Source organism: Anabas testudineus, chromosome 4, assembly GCF_900324465.2.
Source record: "Anabas testudineus chromosome 4, fAnaTes1.2, whole genome shotgun sequence".
Taxonomy (NCBI): domain Eukaryota; kingdom Metazoa; phylum Chordata; class Actinopteri; order Anabantiformes; family Anabantidae; genus Anabas; species Anabas testudineus.
In genome coordinates, this window is record NC_046613.1 from 17,029,215 (window position 1) to 17,049,151 (window position 19,937).

A 19,937-nucleotide genomic window follows, 5' to 3' on the forward strand; every position below is an offset into this window, starting at 1 on the left:
TTTCCAGCAAAGAGCAGAGGCTGTAAAGGATCACCTGTCCACAGATCTGTACAAGATTGGTGTCATCTGTACTCAGGAGGATCAAATCTGCCACCAAAAATTAAAACATAATAATTTAAAAGCTGCACACAGTGCAAAATATCAAATACTAAAGCTAAAATGTTTTTAAAAATAGAAACTAATTTTGAATTTAATGCCAGCAAAACATTTCCAAAAAGGTGGGAGAGGAGCATGTTTACCTTTCTGTTGCATCACATTTTCCTCACACTTCCTAAGTGTTGTGGGGGAACTGTGGAGACCAATTGGTTTTATTTTTGTATAATTGAGCATCTCAAAAAAATATGAATTTATCATAGTTAAAAAATGTAACTGTATAAACTATATTCTATATTTGATGATACATCAAGTAATTATTTCAAGCCCTTGTTTTGATTTTGATTATGTGGCTGTTCGCAGAGTGTCGTATCAAAGCATATTAATGGGAAGTTGGCTGGAAGGAAAAAGTGCAGTAGGGAAACGTGCACAAGCAAAAGGGATGACCACCTTAAGAAAACAGTCAACCAAAATTGATTCAAGAACTTGGGAGAGCTTCACAGGGGTGAAGTGGGGTGAAGCTGGAGTCAGTGCAAGAACCACAACGCACAGATGTCTCCAGAAAAAGCACTACAACTGTTACAGTCCTAGCATAAAGCCACTGCTGAACCAAAGACAACGTGAGAAGCATCAAATCTGGGCTAAGAAGAAAAACAATTGGACTGTTCTTCAGTGGTCTTTTTTTAAGATGAGAGTAAATTTTGGTCACAGAGTATGTAGGAAGAGGGGCACAGAATCCAAACTGCTTGAAGTCGAATGTAAAGTTGCCACAATCAGTGACGTGCTGGTGTGATTTATCAACTCCGAAGTTAATGCAGCTGTCTACCAGAAGATTTTAGAGCACTTCTCAAGGCTCATCAACAGATGGAAGCATGGAGATACTGATGAACTGTCCCAGCCCTTGCCCACAGCCAACTTGCCTGACCTCAACCTCATAGAGAATCTATGGGATATTGTCAAGAGGACAATAAGAAACACACAACCTAAAATACAGATGAGCTGAAGCCTGGTATCAAAGCACCCATGGATGCATTAATAAATATTGCTCTTTAAAAATTTGACTTCTTTTCTATATTGAAAATCCTTTTATAATTGAAATATTCTAATATTTTGCTACTGAATAAAAGCATAATTTATAGTGTTAGTTTACTTAAAAGTTTTGCATGAGAACAAAGTTGCGTATTTTCAGCAAAGCCTGTAATGTTGTACATTAATTCTGGATCAAAATTCTGTAATTTTTTTTTTATTTTTCCCCATGTTCAAAACATGCAGGTGAGAAAAAATGTTTGTTTCACACAAACAACTGACGAGACCTTATCTGTTTGAAGAGCGATACAGGTGCCATACAAACAAATTGACATTTTTACCCTACTAACCTTCCCTACATGTAACAACAACATATCATAGCTAGACAAATGATATATAAATGCAATTATACCTGCATGGTGTGTATAATACCAAATGCTGTTTTTACCATAAACAAAATAAACCTGTACAATAAAAGCATTTCTGAATCCTCCAAACATTGTATGCAGCTTCCCAGTCACAATTTCAAACACAGCTGCCACCCACAGCCTTGAAAAATCACTCAGAGTGTAAACCTGTGGTTTCTACTACACCTCAAGCCAAATGGTGATTGTGCTTCAACAAGTGATTTGCATCAAGCACAAGCAGCTCGTAGACTAGGAAACACGCTTGTGAGCCTAAAACTGCAAAGGCAGATGTAAAGCAGCTGTATGAAAACAGAGGAGTATTATTCCAATAACAGATTAGAGCATGTTTCTCTGCAACAACTAATAATCGTAACGCTAGTTCAATTAAGAATATAACTTAATTATAGTAACCGATCCACTTTCTGACTGGGACTGACCCATTCGGTGCATGGAAGGCCACATGACCCCCAGCTGTCTAACCACAACAAAAAGAGGCCTAGCTACACAGACCATTTAACTCCAGCAGGGCCTGAAACTTGTTTCAATACTGCACCAAGCTGTCTCCGAAAAGAACCTGGATATTAATATGCATTTGTTAGACTGATAGTTACTTCGTGTATCTGGCTTGCTGAGAGTGAAACGACGCAGCCTGATGCCTGGGGACTAACTAGTTATTGCAGGCTGCAGCTGCTAAGGGTGACGATAGCTCTGCACAACTAACATTAACTGATAGCATTTTCCCTAAGATGACAGCGAACAGAAGCCGTAGCTGAGGAGCTTTAAAATGGGTAACTTACACAAACGTTCAATGCAATCAAGTTGTACTTGCAAAACCAAGAATTAGAGTAATATTTAACACAGAGCTAGTTGCACTTCATCGTGTCCTAACGTTACTGTATTCTTAGCTAACGGTGGCTAGCCCCATGCTAGCTACTTCCATATCTGCATTTAGAAAAAAAACAAAACACCGCGACGACGGACATCACAGGTCCACGAATAAAAGAGATTACAGCCTTTGTGCGTGAATAAGTTGAACCCCGTTTGGGAAATATTACCTCCTGCAGTTTAGTATCGTCCTCTTCCTGTTATGCTCAATGGATCTGGTTTCGTTTTAATTAAATTCCCTGGATCGATTTTCGTCTAGTATTAGCTAGCTGGAGCTATTAAGGTACACGCCCACCACATGAAGTAAGGCTTGCGATTGGTCGAGTGACGAGGAAACTAGAATTCTTGACGAGAAAGCCGACAATGTGATTGGTTTATTCTGTTATAGACACACGAGTCAACCAATAACAAACAGATGCTCGCTACTACTCGTGTCCTCACGCTCATGTTTAACAGACGTGCACGCCCCGCACGTACACACCGCTGCGTACAGTGAAGACGCTCTGCTGGCTATAATAAAAATAATATTCCCTCAAGATACAGAAAGAGTTTTTAAAACCTGTATTGTCATAATGCCTGTATGTTATTAAGTGATCGTCTGAAACTTACGTTCTGTGACACAAACTTGTTGACCAGTTTGAGTCTTAATGTACTAAAAAGTCTTAGATGGATACAAAAAAATAATAATAACTGCATGACTTAGTTCAACTCCTTTAAAATTAAATCTGAGAAAAACAAATGTTCAAGAATTTTCAAATATAACCAAAAGCATCATTTTCACTTTTTATTGAATAACACTGAAAATGTATTGACAATTTTCTTTTGCACAAACGTGTGCAAACATTGCTAAAACTACATATCAAAACTACAAATTACTAAAAATTATACAATTTTAGAAAATATACACGTTTCCCAGTCTATGGAAAAGTCTAAATCTTTGTCTCTAATGAAGCTGCTGGTATGTGAATGAACATTGTCGCACACTGTAGAACCTCAACACCACACTTCATTCATAAAGACAAAATTCAATAGAAAACTGGTAAATAAATTCAGATAACGAGTTAATTCAATTTCAAATTTTAAGAGCTGTGAGGTCCATTTCAACTTAATGCAAGACTTTCCGGTTAAAAAACAAAACAAAAAAAACAAAAACAAAAAAAAGGTCAGGTAACCAGTGTCCACAGGAGACAAAAATCTTAACACCACCACAGATGACAAGAATAGATATTACACAGATAAAGTACACTTTTTAATTTTAGAAAAAGAAAAAAAAAAAAAAAAGTTTCTAGACTCAATTAGGTTTAAATATCTGGGACAACATCTAAAGAGCTAGATACATGGGAGTTCTACATTACACTCTTGGTTAAGCAGTTCTCTTTCTTTGGACTTTATCGAAGTGAACCTGTTTTTAAAAACAGGAGAAATCCAAATCTACGCCCCAGAATAACATGGCCTTAAGATTCCAACAGGTTTTGCTTTAAAGGTTTTACCAAATTCATAGAAACTTTAAACCAACTTCATATACAAATATAAAATTACTATATGAAATATTCAGGGAATTAATATACAAGTTAGAGAATCCAACCACGTCTGATGACACCGTTCCCTGACAAGACACTTTCTCAAACTGCTGAAGAGCAAAAATGTAATGTCAGTAATTGAGTGAGGTCTCCTACATTTAGTGAGCAGAGAGCCTCTTCTCTCAAAAGGGCTTTGTCAACTATGTTGGTGCAATTTCTATCACTTGATCATGCCAGGACAATCAAAACTGTCACATTTGGAGTCGGTCAGGACATTAACCTGATGGTTTGTCAACGGATTTCTTAATAAGTATCGCAGCAAAGCTTTTGAGACAAACTGGCATAAGATTTGAAACTAAAAATAGTCAGTACAGTAGCTGTATATGACAGAGCCTTCTGGGTCAGACATGAATGCAAACCAAAGAATAAAATAAAATCCTGACTGCATTATCAGCCTGAAAAAACTGCACCAAAATGATTAACAATCATAGTCAAACAGTTGATTCAGGTTCCAGTAAGTCTTGTAGGGTTATAAAAAAACAAAATAAAGAAAATCTCCAAACAAGCGGGGTAAACGGCTTAATCACTTCTGACTTAATGTTCTCGTAAGGAGTGCTAGATATGGAGGGATTTAGTTAAAGGGAACAATTATACATCGTGAATAATGTTAGAATTAGTTAATGGAACAGAAAATAAAAAGTAATAAATCACCACTGATGGTATGAACGGACTAATGGTATTGGCAGTTAAAGGAATTTTAAATTTATCAGTAACTACACATCATGGCAGATCCAAGGTGAAACTGGTAGCACTGTCCACAAAAAATTGCAGTTTTTATAAATCATAAAAATATATTAAGACAAACTGATTCTTTATTGCCTCGACTGAAAATTTCCCCTTACAGTTTATGCTTTCGAGGGCTGAGCAGCACAACCAATGATCATCGCCCATTGCTGTACCCTGGGAAAAACTGATTAAGAATGTCTTGCAGAGATTTGTTGACTGTCATGGAGTAGTTTTTGCCCAGGTCATGCCTACAGGCCGGGCAGGTGTACACCTCAGCTTTGAAAGACCGCTGAAGACACTCCTGGAATAAAAACAAACAGCATTCAATTCTCAAGAGCTCATCTTAATTAAACACTTCAAGGTGAAAGGTCATCTATTTACAGTGACAAGAAAAGAAAATATGTAATGTGCCTAAAATAAGAACACAAAAGAAATTCTGCTCCTTTACGTCTTCTTATAGGAAGAACTGCAAAAAACCTCATATTGCTAGTGGAAAAAGTATGTGAACCCTTGGTTCACTGGCTGAAGGAGCTTTACATTGTTTACATAAAAAATTTGGAATACCAAAATTCTGGCTATTGGCAGCTTCTTACCCTGCAGACATTGTGTTGGCACTCTGTGGTGATAGGCTGATAGACGACTTCTTGACAGCAAATGCAGAGGAAAACTTCTTCAACCTTGTTTAAGAATTTCTGCAGAAGCAAATATTAAACATTTGAAAATGCATAAAATCTGTTCTATGATTGACACTTAAGGGCCAGTAGCTATGTTATTAAAGATTCACTAAGCGCATCAGCTCTCATTTGAAGAACATTACACCAAGAAGCTCATCTGTCCATCAAATATCTGACGCTAACTAGAACAGAAAGTTTCCAATAGAAAATGCCAGTGCTGATAAGGTTCACAGTGCAAACACAGTCGTGTTTTCAGAACTTTGTATGCAAGAGAACTGCTGTGATTTTTTTCTTATCACTAGGACAAAATAGGTACAACTATTTTACTGTAAGGTGAACTTGACTTTTTTAACTTTTTCTCTTGAAATCACAGTGACATTGAGTATTTGTTATATATTATTACTTTAGTGTCACAGTTTCTAACTTGACACTTGATTAACCAACCCGCATGCAAGACAAACATAATCAGTTTACTTCAATTATAAACAGTCATCCTCACCGGCCCAAGTGACAGTGACCCCATGGCTTCATCCCAGAGTTTCTTGTTTTGCTTGTCATTCTTGACGAGGGTTTTCTGCTCTTGAGAAAGCTTGTACATTTCCACCTTGATTTTCTTAGGAGTCTTGCCTGGTGAGGTCTTTGAGGATTCTGACAGAAAGCAAGAAACACAATTTCCATTTAGTAAGGGGTGGCCAGTTTTTGTATGGATTTCAAAACAGACAAAACATTAAACTGCCCCCTGCACCCACTGTATGATCACTCATTCCAGCAACATACTTACCACTGCCTTGAGATTTTCTCTTCCTCTTTGCCTTGCTGGGTGTTGCTGCTTCTTCCTCCACTTCACTTTTGTTTTCCTTCTCTTTCTGATAGCCAGCAGGATACTGGAACAAGATTGAGTCAATTTGATCAGTTACCTTAATATTAGCAGGTTAATAGATTTTAAAAGTTATTAAATGTAAAAGATCTACCAAGTAACATACAATGTGGGCATCAACATGCTTTAGCATAGCAACACAGATGCTGTATAACATAGTTTTGTACTAAAACCTAAATGATGTATTGTTGACTGATAGGACAACAAAAACTACAGATAGATTACAAAAATCTTCTTAGTATGATGTAGTCTAGTAATTTCTACCTGCATGGTGAGACCAAGCTTCTTGATGCGTTCCTTGCCATCTCTGGTCCATGGTGCTGGCTCATCATCATCACGCTTTAGCAAATACCGCCAAACCAAAAAGCCTGACTTTCCTTTGTCTGGCCAATACTTCACCACCTGAAGGAAGTCAAGGACATGGTAAAGTAAAACTAAAAACAAATGCTTGAATTTATTCAAATTAATATGTAATGTTGTCTTTCTAGCATTTCAATTCATACAAGGCTCCGTTCCATTGTTTTTTAGCAGATCTTTCCAATTGAATTCCAATTAGTTAACAGTGGCCAACCAACACATTCTTAATTTTATAGTTCAGTAGTTTGTTTCATTGCATTTTGGATCGTCTCCCTCCCTAGTATAATATAAAAAATACAAAATGTACAAAAATCTGTCCAGTGTTCTGCATACCTTGTATATACCATCATATCTGTTTCCTTCTTCAGGGCAGTATTTACTGTGCTTGCGACCTTTGCAACTGCGCACAACTCTAACCGGTTTGCCTTCTTTCCAGTTCTTGGCCTCTGCTCCATTTTTGTCATTGACAGGGACATTGCAGTTAAGAGCCAATGCCCTAGTGAGAACCAAGAGAAATTATTTAAATATGCTAAATAAAACTCAGATATGATGTTGATTTAAGGCAGTTACAATATGCTGTGTCCTTGAGTTTCTTACCGATTCATGTGGGTCAATGTCTGATCACATGATTGTTCAGCAGTTCTCTTATTTCCAGACAAATCTCGCCCTCCAGAGCCAGTGTAAGTGAACTCATTACCATCATCCTAAAATGCAAGATACATTACATATAAGATTTATTTGGCAACAGCCAACAGAAAGTAATTTTCTTTTTACAGTGCAATAGCTACATTTAAACAAAACAACATAATTATATTTATTTAAATCAACATGTTTAAGAAAAGAAGAAAAGAAGTACAAAAAAAAAATAAATAAAAAAAAAAATAACAAAAACATAGCATACCACATCATCCTCATAGCCTCCTGCTAGGACCAGAGAGTAGGCCCCATCATTGCTTCTGCCGTGAATTCCAGCAACATGAGGCCTGTGAACTCCAGACTCACTCACCTGAAGAAGCCAAAGAATTAAAACATTACTGCAGGGTAGAACACTGGACCACATGACCACGATTTGTCAATAATTGCAAATAAGATCCATGTCACATGAGTATAAGAACTCTGTACTTTAAACACTGTGTTGCAAATATTTCTATAGAATAGAATTACTTAATTAATTCTCCCGTCGATAAACTCACCTGTACTCTGAACTTCCACAAGGATCCGACAGGGACACCAGGGATTGGGCCGTAGTGATTAGATGGGACGATGGTGCACTGTTTGGTTCTACCAACACAGGCCATTCCCTGCAGAGGAAGGAGAGTAAAATGTTTGCCTGTAGACATTACTGTTACGCTTAGCAACACATAGACAGCGGGCTTATTTCTCACCTTTCCCCAGTCTCTCTGGCTAGAGGAGCTAGCAGAAGCCATCTTTGCCTTTTTCTTGCTCTCCTTCAGCTTCTCTCCAGCCAACACAACCTCACTTGAATCATTACGGCAACCTGGGCAATACCTGTAACATGTGTTTAAAGGTCAAGGCATGCATTGAAACCCAGAACATCTCTAAACATGACCCAGAGGAGCTGCATGAAAGATATAAATGTCCAGGAAATCTTAATATGTTGGAAAGTGTGTCGTTTACTGACCAGTCCTCGTCTTCAGGGATGGAGGTGAGTGGGGGGTTCAGGCAGTAGGTGTGATAAGCCATGTCACATTCATCGCACAGCAGCTGTTTGTCAGGATCCTGCTTGATGCCGCAGATGTGGCAGTTACACCAGTGACAATTTTTTTTGGGATCATCCTTACAATGCTTGCACTCAGGTCCATTTGACCCTGGAAAATACAGACATTTCATTATATGAAATACTAAAATTCATATAGCACTTTCCACAACAGATATATCTGTTCAGTAAGAACTCATATTTCCAAAGTTTCAAATACATAGCTTTACAACTTATTGTCATTCTAAAACCCACTTTTTAACGGACTGTCAGATCCAGCTGGGTTGTCAGACAGAGACCCAGGCTCCTCTATTTTGTAGATTTCAGTCAAGAACTTGATCCGGCAATCATTAAGAGAGTCACCAGCATCACTGCAAACAAAAGAAAAAAATATTTAAATCAATATACCCTAAATTGTAAAAGTTTATCAGCACATAATTTTATTTCAGACCACAGCCGGAGCACCACCTGCTACTGGTTCATATGAAACCAAAAGACAGATAAAAATGCTCACCTGCCACCACAACTATGTTAGCAGATGTTAGACTTGTGGTTATTCACCCCACACAGTGTTGTAATTTCACCATACAACCAACAGTGCCCTTACCCAAGAATAATCTTGGCATAGATCTCTCGTAGGGTGCGAGTCTCCCTTTTCCTCTGGATCTCGGCGTCGTACCAATAGCCACGTTCCTTTGGGTCGTCTGGGTTGTAGTTGACCATGACAACCATTCCTGGCTCGAGCTGGTGCCACTGGTATACTGTACGGGCCCGTGGACGGACATCCTTGGCCAGCAACTGAATCACCCCATTTTCTGCGTAACTGACAATAAATGTTACACCACATCAGTTTGCCATTCGGAAACAAGCCACACATCACCACAGTGCTTCCTACAGACTGCTGGGAGCATAGCCAAAATATAAAGAAAAAAAAAAGTCTTAACGGTGAACACCAACAGCTTTTGTAGCACGTTTAAACTACACCACTCAGTTTAAAGTTTCCATCAACACAAACACACTTGCAAATTCATAAACAAGATTGCCTTTCAGGAAGGAAAAAGAGATACATCAGAATACTCGGTGCTTTATCTGTTAGGGCTACGCAGAAGTTTTAACCTCAGTCACTTTTTCCCCCCTATAGCAATGCAATTGCCCTGTCTAGAAAGCACTCAAGCCTCTTAATTTAAAGTTGTGGTATACCATTCGGAAGTTACAGTTTTTACAGCAGCATAAATTCAGCCAACAACTTATGTTGTCGAACTGCTGTTGGGCAGTGGTTTCGGGATGTAAATTTGCACAGTACATTACATTTCTTATTTAGCAAAGTATTTCACAGGAAAAAAAAATGGTTTACTGCAACTGACCCATCTTACAGAGCAAAATCAGTACTATAGCTAGAAAACTTTGTATTTGACCATAGCTGTCCAGGCAGCAAGCTAATATGACAAAGCAGATTAGTCAGGCTTTCATATCCTAATGTAAAAATTGACTTCTCAATATTGTACCATTTCCACTATTACGGTAGTTTTGTATTAATTTGTTTAACAGTTGTAATGTAACTGACTGTAAATCAGAAAGCACAATGATATGAAAAATAATTCTTACTCTTCATATTTAACATGGTACAGTATTTCCTCCTCTGGATGTGCCTCCGCTGCCTCCTCTTTAGGGGTCTTTGTTGTCTTAGTAACGTTTACAATCTGGGCCTCAAACCAGGCGCCCATGTTCAAGTCCCTTGCATCCACTAGTTCATTGATCTTTAGAAAACAGAAAATAGGAAGTTAGAAAGATCTTCAGAGACACTGTAAATGTTGTATTTGCTTCACGAAAACTAAACAAATGTCATAATGTGCTCTGTGAATGTTATCCGTTTATTGCAACATGAGTCTTCCGTTTCCCCTCAAGTCTCGTCAGGTATTCACCATTACATGCACAGAAAACACATTACACAATGTTTGTGAAGTTGTGTGAACAGTTAAATCCAACCCAGCCACTACACCCCCACCATAAAAATCACCTACATTGGTAAATTCATGCGTTTGACATAAACAACCCTCTCAGTTATGTTAGTTAGTTATATAATCAAAGCTGCCAAACTAGTGAATTCACTAAGACGACATTGTTATGATCATGCACCAAAAAAAAAAAAAAAAGCACTGATTGGCAAATACAGACTAAGATCGCTACAAATTCAGCAGTACTATCTTTTAAAAGACATCTTTAGGTACATTAAAACCATACTGTTTATTAATCAAAGTGATCATTCATTCTCCCCCGTTGCCACAAAGGAAAAGCAACATGTAACTGCTAGATATAATGAACAATTTAACCCTGGCTACCTTTGAAACGTACCTTGTAAAATCCAAATCCCGGATCAATCAGCTCAGGGGTGTTAGTCTGGGCAGAGGTGCCAGCAGTCTGACCCTCCATCTCGCCATGAGTTGAGCTCTTGTCAGACTCACTCTGGGTTGAGCCACAGCCAGAATCTGAGTCAGACAGCTCAGCTTCTTTGTCTTTACTTTTGACGACATCAACAGGAGCCATCTTTTGCCTAACAAGCAGCTGCACTATGTCATTTAGGCCCACATTGTAGTCGAATATGGTATGGCCATTCTCCATCTAATAAACAAAAATATGTAACATGATAAAAAAAGTAGCATTTCTCATTTTTGTTTGTTCAGTAGTTTATTTTTTTATTACAATAGTTACATATTGTCTGTCATATGACATTTAAATTCCCATACATATAAAAATTTGTATAGATTTTTTGGTTAAGCCAACAAAACCTTCTTGGTTTGAACTCCTTGGGATACAGTATAAGTGGACATCATTAAATCATGCTGCCTCACCTGCTTGCCACGATAGAACAGCCTCTGTCTCTCTGGCTCCACATTGAAGAGCTCCATGATTTTGACACGCAGTTCATCCACCTTGGTAAGTTTGGACAAGGAATCCACCCGGTGGGTTTCCTTCCCATCCATTGTGCGCACTTGAATCCACATTGCAGCTGCCCTGTGTCTACAGTCGAACAATGACCCATTAAAGCCAGAACAGTCATTACAGTTATTTAACTAGGTATGGCAACTGCTATTATAACTGCTATTAAATCTCAGTTAGAACTCCAGCAGACATTTTTATAACAATGTAGTAGAGAAAGCATTTCTATAAACGTAATTATGTGATGAAGAATAATTCAACATTTTTCATAAGAGCTTTGTCTAAAAAGATGCTAAGTATCAATAATTTGTTTTCATCATTTTCTGCAATACATCAATACATTTTAAGCAATACATTTGTGAAAATCAGTTTGTTTTCAATTAAATTATTCTCCAATTGCACACATTTTTGTCCTTGATTAAGATTCAAACTAAAATCTGTTACATGTATACAATATCCAGATGCCCATAAGGCTCACACAGTGTAACATGACATTTGCAATGTAGTCAAGTTTTTAGAAATACAGTGAGAAAATGAGGAATTGTGCGATTATCATTTTATTTTAAATTTATGTTTTTACATGTATTTACTGTTGCACTGTTAGTTTTACTTTACTGTAAAACTCATGTGAGCCATTAACGACATCAACTGCCTTGTAATAGAAAAATAAATATGAAGAGTTGCTGCTTTGCATGATATTAAATTATTATTATTATTATTATAATCATTAATGTGTCCGGGTCACAATTCACTTACAATTAATATTATAGCTGCATGTGTCAGCAAGTTAGAAAAAAATAAACATTACTTTCGTTGCATTACTTATGTGTATGCAACAACATTCACTTAACTTAAGACAATGAATAAAATGTCAGCAGCTGAAATATGTGAATTTTACACCTTGGTCAGTGTCTTGTGCTGCTGTCACTTCAAGAGAGAAATCAGAAAGGGAGGGAACAAGCTGATTTAAATACAGTGCGGGAAACTGAGTTGCAGGCCACTCCCAGTTCTTTTAAAAGCAAGCATATCCGGACGCGAGGGAGCGCTAGCAAACAATGTGCCTTCGCCCCTTTACGATAAAAGCAACGAAATTCTACCTTAAATATACTTTAAAGTATATTATTACTATAGTTGATCGATCATATGCCTTCATAAACTGTGCTTTGTTCTCGGCTCGGCGGGCCCCTTCTCTTTTACTGATGCGCTCTCAGCTGAGGACGGCTTAGTCGAAATAAAACCAAAAACATCAAAAACAAACCACTTCCTCTTACCCATGATGCGTTATTTCACAAACACCATTCATTTTATCCAAATGCAGACAAAAACACGAGCTAACTCATCCCAAGGCAATGCGGAAAGCAGGAAAATAAGCAGCCTGTTAAAAGGTTAGTGTACTTGTTTTGCTTCACAGAAAGCAGTGAAACCCCAAAGCCATTTGAAATGTCACTATGTGTTGCACATTATGTCACTATACTACAAAACAAACAACACAATAACAGCTCGCTGTCGTCCAGTTCATCACCCACCCATAATTGCTTACAGTAAACCACGTTACAACTTATTGTTAGAGAGATTTCAACTGGCATGTTAGCAAAAAGAAATGAGGTTATAGTCAACGACACAAAAATTGTACCGGTGACCAAGGATTGTGATTTATTTTTTTTTTTATTTTATATCCAGGCAATTAGGTTTAGCAAACCAAACAGAAACGAGGCTTGACTTTGTGAAGTTAGCTAACATTAGTAAGCTAGCTACTGGGCAAAGGTATCAATGAGTACAAATATAAAAGTTACTGGAGCATGAGTAAAAAAACTGATTTACCTGTTTGTTCGTCCAAATGAAAACAGGAAATTGACGTTTAAGGAATAAGGCGCAGGTTTTCCCTAAGTTAGTTCTTCACAGGGTTTGTACGACCAACTCAGAGCCTTGTTGGAGATTGATCAATGAGTTATTCTTCAAGACTTTGATATCCCGCCCGCTCTCAGATCCAGCCTCTCCATTGGCCGATGTCCTCTATGACAATGGAGTTCATTGGCTGACAGAGCTGTCAATCTGGAATGTGACTGGAGCTTAGCCTCAGCGCGCGAAACTACACTCTCGTGGGTGCAGCTCGTCTCCGGATAATTCTCGCGGGATTTCGAAGCGCCATCTAACCCGGTGACCCAGAGAGACAGATGGTGGGTCCGGGTAAACAACCTCCCTGGTAATAACAAGTGCTTCTTTTTCAGGTGTCAGAATAAGTTTCCCTCCTCGTACTAATCGTCCAAACTTGCCAAACGTGGGTGCGAAGCCGGCAGATTGAGGAATGGTTTGTAATTAGGCTTCCTCCTCTTCAGTTTGGCGGGAGTTGGAGGCGCACTCAGCTCAAAAGTAGAAAACTGAAAATAAGAAGCGGGCATGTGTGTGAGAACAGGATCAGTATTTGACACATCAAATACTACTTGACTGTGTGGAAGAGGCTGAGTGTGTTTTCATAAACACTAAAATTGCTCTATGCACACAGTTCAATATCCAGTACCTCCTCCGTCATTTGGCCTCTGCTTCCCTTTGTTACTAATTCAATAATAAATATGACTATCATGTTTGCCATGTGTATTAACAACAAGCAATTAAAAATGTGATCTGGCACAAGAATGTGAGACTGACTTCCTGAGTCAAATTGTCACACAGAGCAGAAATGTAAATATACTTTATTAGCAGTAGTTTGATAGTTTTGTATCTACAATAAAACACATAGAAAATTAAAATACAATGAGGCAGCTACAAAATTGTGTTTGTCACCTGTGACAGACTGTGCGTATATCTATAATGTCTTTCAAGTTAATGAATAAATAAACTTTATTTCTATTGCACATTTCTTAAGACAACTTAAAAAATACTTATACTACTCAGATGTGTATAGACACACAACAAAATGTACTAGAAGCAAAACACTACATGGAAATTATACACGTCACGTTATACTTTACCTTCTGAGGTTACAGTTACTCACAAGCACAAACAACTACCATCTCTGAAATCAGATGCTAACAGACTGTTACTGCTCTAATACAAGTCTTTAAAATTGGACAACCTCCTCTCAATCTATAACCTTTCTCACTCTTATAAAAAAAAAGCAGAACGATGCCCTGATGGAGCAGGAAAAACAACTCTTGGTTGTAGGGGAACATAAAAAATGTACTGCTACCCTATTGGAAATAACAGGCCGCAAACAATGAGCTTCGCCATTCTGAAGTTGACTGAGTGTCACAATACTAAGTGAATTATATATTCTTTAGAATTATGTATTATTATTAATATGATAAATGTTTTTCTTCTTAAGAGTACTGTTCTGCTTTTATATGGGCAATATAGGTCTAATACTTGGACTAACTGGGAAACTTTGAGCAGAGGAAATGAAAGAATGATGCTTGTCCCCTCTGCAGAATGAACACTTCACCTCTCACTGAAGATGCTCAGTATGGGACTGTAGCTCCCAGGATCGGATGTGTGCAACTGTATCAATGTGTAGCAGAGCGTTTCCAAGTTTCTTCCCAACACGAATAAAGGCAGTGTTGTGCAAAGGCTGCAAGGCATCAGCTGTAGGACGTCTCTGGCGGGGTGGATCCAGGACAGAGCTGCCTGTCAGGGACTGAACAGCAGTCAGAGCTCAGGGAGGATGACAGGAAGTGGACACGACATGCCAGATCATCCAGAAAATCTTTCTGTTGCTTTGTTATTGCTTGAGAAAGCACAACGGGCAGGGATTGCACACTGTGAAGGATGGAGTCCAGTTTCTCTTCCAGAGCTACAATCCTCTTGTCCAGCTCCTCGCTTCGATGCTGCAGCTCCAACACTAGATCATACATCATGTTCTGAGTCTGAAAGCAGTGGGAAGGACAATTCACAACGGTATTTACAGCATGTTGTGGTCACCGTGAAGAAGATAGCTTAACATATTTTGCTCCTTTGATCATTTAAGAAAAGATACTGCATACACAAACCTTGGCAAGATCAGCAACTGTATTGGCCTGGTCAGTTAGTTTCCTTTGCTCCATTTTAACTCTCCTTAGTCTACGTTTGAAAGTCAGAACCACAGTTACTTTTATGCCAGTTAAAACTAACACAGAGACTTGAAATCATGCTATATAAGTAAGTAACATAGGTACATAAACAAAAACCCAGTTACACATTTTATTGTAACAACTCGTTTCACATTTAGCAAAATGTCATCTATACGTTCATGGACTCTAATGATGGATTTCGAATGACTTCACTCTGTATCCTCTGGGGATGGCCCATTTATACCTACTGGTGGATGGCTTGCAGGAATTTACGCTGATGATGGCGTACTTTGGCATGGTCAATCTTTTTGACCAGCTTGGTGTTTTTGTAGATGAGCCACGTCTCCCTTAACACATTGGCTGCTGTGTTTTTTATCTTGAGGAAGAACATAAAGATGAAACATCAGAGTTCATCTTACAACATAATATGTACAAACCCTTTTTCCAGAAAAGATAGGACTTGCTAAAATGCAATCAAAAAAGAAAATCTGTGATTGATTAATTTACTTTATCTGCTTTATTTATCTGACAAATGTACAAAGAAAAGATTTTCAGTTTTTTCAGTGACCAGGCTAATTTTATTTTGTAAATAAACTACCTGAAAAAAAAGTCACCTGTATTTCACTCTAAGCCAAAGAGTGGATAATTACTGCAACACAATGAGGTCAGCTGACTGTATGAATGTAATGAACGACCAGGTTTTTCCATCAGTGGATTTTCCCCAATGGCACCGGCACATTGCAAGATGACAATGCCAGGAATCATCAGGCTCAAATTGTGAATAGGTGGTTTAGCGAGCATGAGCCAAGCCCTAAGGCAGCATTGCATGAGAAACCATGGTGCCGGGATGAATTCGGCCACATGGGCTCAGGATTTCTTTGGTTACTCGATGTCTCTTCACACAATCCACTGCTGCATTGAGCTATTTGCTATTACACAAGGAGAATGCCATGCATCAGTTTTTGTTTTGCAGAAATGCAGCTGGGTCCTCTGGGCCTGAGCTCATTTGAGTGAGTTGAAGGCATCAAATCTTGGGTCCTTGAAAACATTTATCTTTTTTTGTACGTTTTTCTGACAAATAAAGGCTCAAGCGAATTAGCAAATCACAGAAGTCCCAACCAAGAAAACGGGTTAGGACTTCTAACCCGGGGGGAGTCAAAAAAGTAAAATATATATTTCCATTTAGAATGAAAATTTGGTGTTAGTATTAAAGGTAATTAAGAATAAATGTACATAAGTAAGAATAAACAAACCTTTTTGTAGAGTTGAGTATCCATCATGAAATTGTGGACGTGCTTTTCAGCTCTGGTGAGTTCAGATTTTCTTGCAACAACAGCAACAACCAAAGCTGTACAGCCCGCTCCCTGAGGAGAAGAGCAGCGTAACACAGAGATCATTACAATAATTAATATATCTATCAATAAAGTAGTATAATACTAATATTTAATATTAGTATTAAAATAAACAGCAGCAAAACTTTAAGTAGATTTTGTAAAAAAACGTATTACATTTTAAGCTATTATTCTCCGTTGATTATTACTGCATAATGTAGGTAGTTTGGCTACATGGTTGTATGTAGATGGTTGTATGGTTCTATGTATGTTTTTTTGATAGATTTCTTGTCCACTACATGTCTGCTTGTACTGTATCTGTATAAATCTCACCATGATTCCTGTTAACAAGCAAACACCTTTTCCACAGTAGGTGTGAGGGACCATGTCTCCATAGCCGATGGACAGGAAGGTGATGGAGATCAACCACATTGCTCCAAGAAAGGTACTAGTTACCTCCTGTGCATCGTGATACCTGCTGAGGCATGACATCACTGATTATCAAAAAGAGATACAAACTACTGACTTTAAGCAAGTGGTTACTTGAGTGAGAAGCTGATACCTTTCACATACACGCACAGTCCAGGCTGCAATAATCCAACAAGACACACTGAAGACGAGCAGGACAGTGCCGGGGCAAATAGTCATCAAAGTCTTCATGACAAAGCGTGTGTCGAAGTTGATCTTGTTTAGTGCCCCAATGCTGCGGGAGGAAGCGTCTGTGAACAGCTTGCTGTGGAGCAGCATGACCCGGCCAATCAGGTAGAGGCGCAGAAACATCGGTACAGAGAGGATGATGTCGACATCAGCGTCCGCTACTGATGCTGTGTAGCTGAAGGCCAGTCGAGTCGTCCAGGTGAACATGTACTGGCCTGGGACTGGATGGATGGCACAGACCAGAAGCTCCAACACAACAAAGAGAATTCGTTCAAGAGTCATAGCTATCCTCCAGTCATCTGCCCCATTGTCCACCATGAAAAGCTGTAGAAAGAACATATGATTTGAGGAAATATAATTCATGGATGTTAAATTAATAACCAAATTATATTTCAAAAAATTTGTGACTCAGGAGATGAATCACACGCTAATCAGAGCTTCAAGAGTACTGAAGAATCAATCTTACCAATAAAAAAGACCACAAACCTGGATTTCCCTTGCATGGTACATCACAATGAGTCCAAGAAGAATAGCAGTAGAAAGGCTGATCAGGCCCTTCAGTACATATGAATACATGGAGTCCTGTAAAGAATGGCGACAAAATATAAACATGCTGCCTGCTGGGAAGCACAAGCAGTTGAAACAAGTCAGGCACTAATAAAGCTCCAATGTTAGTCAGTAATAAAACTTTTGTACCTTATCCATATTTGAAGAGAACTACAGTACCTTGCTGTAAAAACCCCTGGACAGCTCTGTCTCAATCACCATGACAATAATGCCAAACATCCCACAGACCAGGGCATAGTCACTCAGTTGTTTTCGCTTTCCGAAGAGAGCTCTTCTCTGACCCAGCCGATAGCTAATATCTTTGGTCTTCTTCTGTGGTACATTGACGTCCTCCCTGTTCAGGTTGTCACTGTTGGCCTTACTGGAGTCTTCTCTGATCACTTTGGAGAAGGCGTCCTCGAGGATGGCACTGTGAAGAAGCTGAAGAGGCTGCTGGCTCGAGTTAAGCTCGGTAATACTGGATCTTAAAGTGCCAAAGCTGCTCAGCGGTCGCACTGCATCGCCGTTAACTATGTCCTTACTTTCTGAGGTGTCAGATGGTCGAGGAGTGTGACTGGGGAGCGAGAGTTTTGATCCACTAAGGTGTTGAGAGCTTGTCTGGAAAAGAAATTACAGTTTTGATATATATACTTATCACATAATGTGTCTAGGAGAAACTGAAGACAATACATGTGCAAATTAAAAAATATTTTTTGCTTACCTTCTGCAACTACGTAGGTGATGTGGACTGAGTTTCAAGAAATCACTTGCACAAAGTCAGAAAACTACAATAATAAAGAAAATCCTGTACCTGACTTTGTTGCTGTCTTGCTCTTTCCTCAGTTAAATCCTGGTTCTCTAGTGAACTGAACTGGCTAGTGGAGAAGGACTGGACACTTTTGTTGCTAGTTGGCGTGGATGACCTCTTCATCAGTGCGGTACTTGTCAGAGGGTTGTAAGGGAGATGACGGCACTTGAAGATGATGGAGGGATCTCCACATGACTTGCAGGTTTGATCACCAACAGAGCAGTTTGACTCTTGGTTTTGACGTTGCTGAACTAAAAGTGGTTCCTTACCAAAAAGCTCTCTCCAGTCTGGACTGACAGCAGGTTGAGGATGTTGGTGTGGTTTCTGATTTTTAGAACACTCGACAAAGTTTAGAGGAATGTTAAACAAATTTGGACAGGCTGCTTGGCTGCTATCTTTGGCTTTAAAATGACTGCACGTCTGTTGCTGCTGCAGCTCCTTTTGAGCTTCTTGGCCACTGCATCGAATCATGAAATTGTCCTGAGGATGGTTAGTTGCAGGTTTCAATAGATCCTTTTGGTTTGTTTGCTGCGGTAACACTTGGCAAGTGCTTGAAACTTGGGTGCTTTGAGAGAAAGGCTGGCTGTGTGACGAAGATAAAAGGCTCCTTGTATTTGTAACTCTGGAGAGGCAGTCTTGGACTGTAACATGTTTTGATTGTGGTTGAAAAGTAGAAGCCTCCGAACGCTGGTGTGCATCAGAACAGGAACAACTACATCTGTCGTTGTGGTTTGGATGCCCCACACTGGTCTCTGCTCTCTCTGTTGAGAGTGAATCATCTCCTACGCTGCTAACCTGGCCACAAAGCAGGAGCCAGTCTTGATCACTTAGTTGTGAAAAGGTTAGGTTTTGGGTTTCAAGTGGTGACATCTGGGCTGAAACCCGTGGAGGACTGATTCCGTTAGATCTTTTGTGGGGTGAAGATGGTACACAGTGAAGGCTCGTCTCCTGTGGGGATGAAGATGATTCAACTGAACTTCCAGAATATCGATCATGCTTCCCATCAGGGGTCTTGGTTAAAGTGGAGCATTGCACCTCAGGACCTCCTGAGGTGCAATGCTCATGGCCCCCATCGTGAAAGACTTCACCTGTTGAGTCAAGACGTCGTGTTGCGTTGGTGGGTTTAACCAGAATCAGCCTCATGATATCCCTGCAGAGCTGAAATTAAAACCACACACAGATCATCTTTGAACAAAGGAGGTGCCATGAACAAAGATCCTGAAATATACGGGAATGAGGACATCAGAGTTGGGTGATGTTCATACAGTTGCCA

At 39.1% G+C, this 19,937-nt stretch overlaps 3 protein-coding genes across 4 annotated transcripts in view; all 3 read right to left on the minus strand.

The window, feature by feature from the left end:
* Positions 1 to 2,701, minus strand: part of kdm4b (lysine (K)-specific demethylase 4B) — a 35,916-nt gene extending 33,215 nt beyond the window's left edge. For both annotated transcript variants that reach the window (XM_026345773.1, XM_026345772.1), the window contains exon 1: positions 2,582 to 2,701. The gene's annotated coding sequence lies outside the window, so the exon portion shown is untranslated. The remainder of the gene's footprint in view (positions 1 to 2,581) is intronic.
* A 530-nt stretch (positions 2,702 to 3,231) lies between these two features.
* Positions 3,232 to 13,225, minus strand: uhrf1 (ubiquitin-like with PHD and ring finger domains 1). The gene is made up of 17 exons (XM_026346270.1): positions 13,101 to 13,225; positions 11,192 to 11,360; positions 10,695 to 10,961; positions 9,948 to 10,099; positions 8,950 to 9,165; positions 8,598 to 8,713; positions 8,268 to 8,454; positions 8,011 to 8,134; positions 7,819 to 7,926; positions 7,527 to 7,631; positions 7,223 to 7,329; positions 6,959 to 7,121; positions 6,533 to 6,670; positions 6,173 to 6,275; positions 5,891 to 6,039; positions 5,311 to 5,409; positions 3,232 to 5,018 (listed from the first exon to the last, which is right to left on the minus strand). Exons 2-17 carry the CDS (start codon positions 11,342 to 11,344, stop codon positions 4,872 to 4,874), a joined length of 2,334 nt encoding a protein of 777 aa, XP_026202055.1. The 5' UTR covers positions 11,345 to 11,360; positions 13,101 to 13,225; the 3' UTR covers positions 3,232 to 4,871.
* Positions 13,226 to 14,137: 912 nt separating this feature from the next.
* On the minus strand, positions 14,138 to 19,649 carry kcnn1b (potassium intermediate/small conductance calcium-activated channel, subfamily N, member 1b). The gene is made up of 9 exons (XM_026345976.1): positions 18,668 to 19,649; positions 18,037 to 18,474; positions 17,797 to 17,892; positions 17,216 to 17,634; positions 16,987 to 17,128; positions 16,576 to 16,686; positions 15,571 to 15,698; positions 15,263 to 15,332; positions 14,138 to 15,139 (listed from the first exon to the last, which is right to left on the minus strand). The coding sequence occupies exons 1-9, from the start codon at positions 19,532 to 19,534 to the stop codon at positions 14,855 to 14,857; spliced, it is 2,556 nt and encodes an 851-aa protein (XP_026201761.1). The 5' UTR covers positions 19,535 to 19,649; the 3' UTR covers positions 14,138 to 14,854.
* Positions 19,650 to 19,937: the final 288 nt, after the last annotated feature.

Coding starts and splice junctions, on each gene's coding strand:
- uhrf1 (XM_026346270.1), bottom strand. CDS start 11,344: ATGTGGATTCAAGTGCGCACAATGGATGGGAAGGAAACCCACCGGGTG. Junction 8,135..8,267: donor ATCCCTGAAGACGAGGACTG/GTCAGTAAACGA, acceptor CACATGTTACAG/GTATTGCCCAGGTTGCCGTA. Junction 7,122..7,222: donor ACATTGACCCACATGAATCG/GTAAGAAACTCA, acceptor GGTTCTCACTAG/GGCATTGGCTCTTAACTGCA.
- kcnn1b (XM_026345976.1), bottom strand. CDS start 19,534: ATGTCACCACTTGAAACCCAAAACCTAACCTTTTCACAACTAAGTGAT. Junction 16,687..16,986: donor GCTTGTTAACAGGAATCATG/GTGAGATTTATA, acceptor TCTTCTCCTCAG/GGAGCGGGCTGTACAGCTTT. Junction 15,699..16,575: donor ATACTCAACTCTACAAAAAG/GTTTGTTTATTC, acceptor TTCTTCCTCAAG/ATAAAAAACACAGCAGCCAA.